The following is a 6,000-nucleotide window of genomic DNA, read 5'->3' as shown; positions in this document are numbered from 1 at the left end:
GGGGGGGGGCCCACTGTAATAGTAAAGAATCTTTGTCCCCAGAGTTCAGCTTTAAGAGTTATTCTCATTTTCCTGAAACATTTTAAGCCTAACCATGTCACAAGGCTCTCTGTGTAAAGCACAGTACAGTCACAGCCTGATAAATTCAAACTGAGCATATGCATAATGCATAAGCAGTGGTTACCTTTACTGAAAACTGAATGTAAAAAAAAACAGTAGATCCAGAGTGTTAGGCAGCTTAGGTTGTATGTAAAACTTGGCTTTTCCTGTAAAGTCAAGCTTCAGTCCACAATCCACCCTCCTGAGGCTCTCTGTTGGTTCTTAAATAAAATGAGTGATCTTATTGAGTAAAGAGGCTCAGAAAAGTAAACATTTGCATATAACTACAGCATCCCACATCCCTGGGCATACTGATCATTTTAACATTTGGTTTACACTGAAGGTAACCTTTGTGTAGGCATTTTTTTATTCATATGCTCAGTTGAATTACTCAGATGTGTGAGAACTTTGACAGATATATTTATAGATCTCATTGTGTTATATTTTTCTGTTTAGCTGGGAACTGAATTCCAAATACTGTGACACAGTAAACGTGATATCACCCTACAATGAAGGAACCCGACTTCTTGACTTAATCGATCTATCGATCTTGGACTTTTTTATGGGTATGTTAATAACATTATTTTTTTGTAGTTAAATACATTTTATTAAAAAGGCAAATACACTTTTTGTTTTTGCAGCTGAGAAAAACAAAAAAGAGCAACATTCCCATAATTTAAAACCCCTCCCTCTCCCTGAGTGGTTCCTAGTCATTCAGTTTAAAGAGTAATTGTAACGTTTCAAGACGAAACGACAACTATTCTGACTTCATCCCTTGCTTCATCCCTGACTTCAACCTCTATGCCTGGCCTGTTTATGCAGATATATTCACTGTGGACAATCCTTATCAGATAGCTGATCTCACCAAATACCTTTTCATCCTTATTGCATGCAGCAGGTTAGAGCAGACAACAGGGTCCAGCAGATGAATGAGCAGATGGTATTTGAAGGTCAAGGATGATAATGTTTCTAAGCTAGCATATACATGTGATCCTGCTATAGGCAGCCATGACACTAAATGACTAGTTCTTCAAGAAGGGGGAAATGCATCATAAATGGGAGGGAACACAGAAAAACATGGTGCAATAACCAAAATGCCCACAAAATTGTAGTATAATAACCAGCTATACAACTGCTATACATGGCTTAAGGAAAATTCTCACTTCACATTAATATAGGTAATAACCATAACTATGCATTAAACACTAAAGGTGATCAGCGCCAGTAAGTGTAATGTGGAAATATGAGCTACCAAGCACTAAGGATATAACTAAATATCTGTAAAATGTGAAAAAACAATATTGTGCCGAGCTAATAATCATACATATCTAATAAATTAAAACATATATAAATGAGTCACATATATGAGCCTTCAAACAAATGAGGCATAAGAAATATCTACACACATCCGGCTACACATTGAGGAGACCTTATCGCCTTTTTCTGTGCATGGGCTTCCCTCCCCCATTAAGAAGGGAAAAAGTGCATTTGACCTAGCTCTGTGGGTCTACCTCCCCAGGTGAGCATTCACTTGTTATCATCACTCACTGGGTGGAGGTGAAGGTCTGCCTGCATTGTGTGATCATCCTTACCTGAGAGTTATATGCACATTGGCTGCGAATCATCTGAGGAATTTTTTGCACAATCACCATTGTTTGCGTTAGTTTTTTTCCTTGGGACTCTTTTTGCCTATATTGCTTTTTTGTATGTGTGTAGATATTTCTTATGCCTCATTTGTTTGAAGGCTCATATATGTGACTCATTTATATATGTTTTAATTTATTAGATATGTATGATTATTAGCTCGGCACAATATTGTTTTTTCACATAACTATGCATTGTTTAATATTTTTATGCAATTATTGTGACAGCACAACAATGCTGATCTAGTTGTGTGGGGTTACCTTTTATGGATCTCAGCTGCAGAACTGTTATAGCTGCCGTGCCGATAAAGAGTCAGTGTTTGCAGGATCAAGGAGTGGTTGAACTTGGAACACAGCCGGTGGGCAACTTGTAAAAGGAGGTTCTACAGACAAGTATTAACTTCCGGGATTAATGCATACCTAGTCCAGGTTAGTCTGCTTATATAATGGAATATAATTGGGAGCATGTATTACATCATACACATCAGTGGCGGAACTATCGCCGGTGCGGGTGCACCAGGGCCTCGGGCCTGTGGGGGGCCCAGCACAGTCCCAGTCAATACTGCCTGGTCACCACCCACTCCACTGGACTCGTCGGCTGTGAGCGGGAGAGCCAGAGCGTGCGAGAATGTATACAGAGATGGCACCTCTCTATATACATTGCTTGGGGGGCAATGTTACAAAACACAAAAAATCCCCAGCTTCACCTGCCAGCTAGCCTGCAACGAAACAAATAGCCCTGTCAACAGTATGCGTTAAAACGAGAGGTTTTAGTTGCACAAACTTTTGGCCAAAAACATGTACAAGCCACACCGCCGCGCCAAGGCACCTCTGCAAGGTGTGGTCCTAACTCTATGTATACGAGTCTCCGAGTGTGAGCATATTAATGCAGTCGATAAATTGCATGCAGGTCTACCTGGAGATTGGGGAGGAGAGAAAGTGACAGCCGGCCGAGCGCTGCGGGAGGAGAGCGCTGTGTTTGTGGGTTTATTTTGGGGGGGCCCAAAAAAAATCTTGCACCAGGGCCCTTTGTTCCTTAGGTCCGCCACTGATACACATCATAGGAGGTTCAATAATGAGGAAGTCCAGTGCCTCCTAAGAGTACCTGTATTCCTTCATGCAGGAACACAGTTAGAGGTTTTGATGTATATATATCGTCCCAGGGTTTGGTTAAAGCAATCACAGCACCCCTGCTAGCATCAGTAATTAGTCATCTCATAATTAAATAGTGAATAAAACTATATGAGTATATACACAAAGATATTTCATGATCTATAGAGTCTCTCAATTCAGCTGGTTGATCTTTAAAGTGTGGAAAAACTGACATGATGTGTGAAGTTCTGTCCCATACGTCTAGAAGATTGCTGGAGAATTGCGGTTAGCAGAGATGGGAACTCATGAGTCCAGGTAGTAATGGTAGTCCCAGTCAGTTTAGGAAATCCTGAAGAGGAAGGTAAGTTGAATCCAATTTCTACAGGGGTGACCATCAGTTATGTGGATAGCGGAGACCGTTACCACTTGCAGCTGCAGTCAGAGGAGGGATGGATGGCTGCTGACCCAAGATGGATGGATGGGTGTAATCCCAGGATGGAGGGAGTAGAGCAGGCTGTGCACTCCTTGAAGAAGGATTCCTACAAGCCAGGAATCCCAGTGGATGCTTGCTGCAGATTCAAGGCAAGGGGCCGGCATACAGGGCTTACGGATAGGAAGGACGGTGTCGGAATTGGAAATGCTCAGCGTCTCACAACACTGACAAGACATCAATCATTTCAAATTACATGGCTTTAAGCTGCTGACTGAGTGAAGGGGGCGGAGCAGCGTGACGTAATTGAAGAGGGCGGCGCTCAGCACGAATACTGAAGCATCGCCCGTAATTGTACTTTTGTTGAGGAAAAAAAATCAATCCCCTCTAGGTGATCAGTGTACATTCTAACGATTTTAACAAACTTTGTTGCAGATTCCTACCTTTTTTTGTTCTGAAGAAAAAGTTGTTTGTTGCAGCATGTCCTTTTAAAAATGATTCCTGAATGGGAGGGTCAGGGTTCTCATAACCAGCTGGTGGGCTTCCTGTTTTGTAATAAGGTAAGGTGCATGATCTGCATCCCTTTAGTAGTCATTAGCCCTTAGGAAGTATCTCACCAAAAATGAAATTCCTTGATTTTAGAATCAAGGTCCAAACGGCTGGTGCGACCCCCTCAGAGACTCACTTATGACTCACCAGGGAATAGCACAGAGGAAGCTGTAACTACTGTGCGAAGATCACCCGAGGTGTCCACCCTGACCACAGAGGTATCAAAGGACTCGAGTCCAACCCAGGCCATCAGCACACCTTGGTGGAGGTTCCCTCCACTCACCCCACTTGCTAGACGCTGTCATGAACTGCATCTATCTACACGCAGTAAAGGTATTCAAGTGGTTTAGTATAAAACTTTATATGTGCCTTTATACTGTATATATTGTCTGTAGAACTTGCAAATGCAGTTTACCCTTTGGAGGGACCCAAAGACTTTAAGTAGGGGGAGAATGTAGCCCTGTTGTGATTTCAGCCCTTTAAGAGGAAATATATTGCAGCTGCAGGTGGAGCCAGAGAGCACAGATTGTGGGGATTGTAATACAGAGCAGATATTATTGATACACTTTGGCTGAAAGAACTTTGAGAACTGCATTTCCCAGGAGGCTGTGGGGAGGAAACATGAGACTTATGGGTTGCATCTGCTGAGCAGCCTCAGTCTGGGACAGCCATTTGAAGAGGAAAGACCTGTGTAACCCTGTGTGGGTTAAGACTGTGTGCAACAGAGCTGTGGGGTCACCTCTGACATACAGGCACACACAGGCTCTGTGCAGCGGTGTACAGAGAGACTGACCTGAGTTGCTGAATTAGAGAGGACCAGATTGAGTGCCTGAAGTGAGGACCGGTGACGTTGAGGCCTAGCCACACGGCCGAACCAGCCACTGGGGTGATCCAGCCAGCCCAGCTGAGAGGGAGTAGCCAGACGGAGACGACCAAGATGACTGCCCGTCTCCTGAATGAGTGAAAACTTCTTACAAGGGACCCAGATGACTTCACCTTCCTCCCAGAGTCGACTTGAGAGAGAGAGAGGACACCCAGCTTCTACCAGCAGACTCCATCTCTTCCCTTTTTGATCTGAGGAGTGGTGAGAGGCCTTTGGCCACAGTGACACCCTGTTTATTGTTCATATCTGCACTACAGTAAGGGCCCCAACGCCGGCTAGCCTAGGACAGTACTACTGGCCAGTAGTTTAGAGTGAGGTAGATACTTTTAAGTAGAGATATTAATGTTGATTGCATTCGATCTAAGTGTATTATCTGAGACATTCTGACATTGCAGGCTTTCGTGCATGCAATAGATTGCTGCTGCGTGTCAGATTGCCTTATCCTGTTATTGGTTGTATTAAATGTGATTGGGGAGCCGTTAAGTGCTTTGTTCTATTCCATAGTCATTAAATCTGTTATAAAACTTCACAAGGTGTGCTGGTGTGCTGTGGGTTCATTGCTTGTGGCGTGTCACAGAGGTGAAACAGAAGACCCGATCATCCAGCGGCTCCTTCGGGGGTGAGCGCTACAATGGTTTTACCCACATAAACTAGCGAACAAGGACATTTTAGTATATATATGCAATAGTCCGATACACAGTTCAAGTAACCACGAATGGAATATCTTTTCCCTGTGTATGGATGGCAAAATGAATCACCTGTAATGAGTGAGTTACAGACGCTGCAGTTGTAGCATCTGTAACAACTAGGGTTGCCAACCGTCGGGTTTTCACCCGGACAGTCCGGTTTTGGCATCTTGTGTGAATTATGGGATCCAGTGGAAGTGATCCTTTAAGAATTTGATCCAATAAAGCTTTGCTGGCATGACTTGGGTCCATGCCTCCTTTTTGAATGACTTGATGAAGGATTTGATCCAACCGCCAGACATAAGTGGATAACTCTTCTCCTTCATTTTGATAGGTGTGTGAGAACATATGCATTAGCTCAGCACAGTCCTCCACCCCTCCAAAAATCTCTCGTAAAGCTTCTAAACACTCAGCAGCTGTGCAGCCCGGCTTGTCCCTTTTTAGGTTCCTGATGACATCTGAAGCAGGAGTTCTTAGGCTCTCGATTAACCGTTGTCTTTTTACTGTGTCGGCAACTCCCCATTCTTCCACAGCCTGCACTGCCTGATCTATTCAGGTTTCAAAGTCCTCTTCGCCAGATGGCACAGGGACCTGAATAGAACCGCAACTTGCGATATC

The 6,000-nt window shown here is 43.7% G+C and overlaps 1 protein-coding gene across 1 annotated transcript in view; it reads left to right on the top strand.

Annotated features, from left to right (window-relative positions):
- The window catches only part of LOC108799869 (extracellular serine/threonine protein kinase FAM20C-like), a 152,612-nt gene that overhangs the window by 104,791 nt on the left and 41,821 nt on the right, over positions 1-6,000 (top strand). The window contains exon 7 of the mRNA XM_018571797.1: positions 556-665. Within this exon, the coding sequence (XP_018427299.1) occupies positions 556-665 (110 nt within the window). The remainder of the gene's footprint in view (positions 1-555; positions 666-6,000) is intronic.

Source organism: Nanorana parkeri, unplaced genomic scaffold (genome assembly GCF_000935625.1).
Source record: "Nanorana parkeri isolate BGI_ZX_2015 unplaced genomic scaffold, ASM93562v1 scaffold1841, whole genome shotgun sequence".
NCBI lineage: Eukaryota > Metazoa > Chordata > Amphibia > Anura > Dicroglossidae > Nanorana > Nanorana parkeri.
Note: the sequence above shows the minus strand (reverse complement) of the source record. Positions and strands in the feature narration are given on the sequence as shown.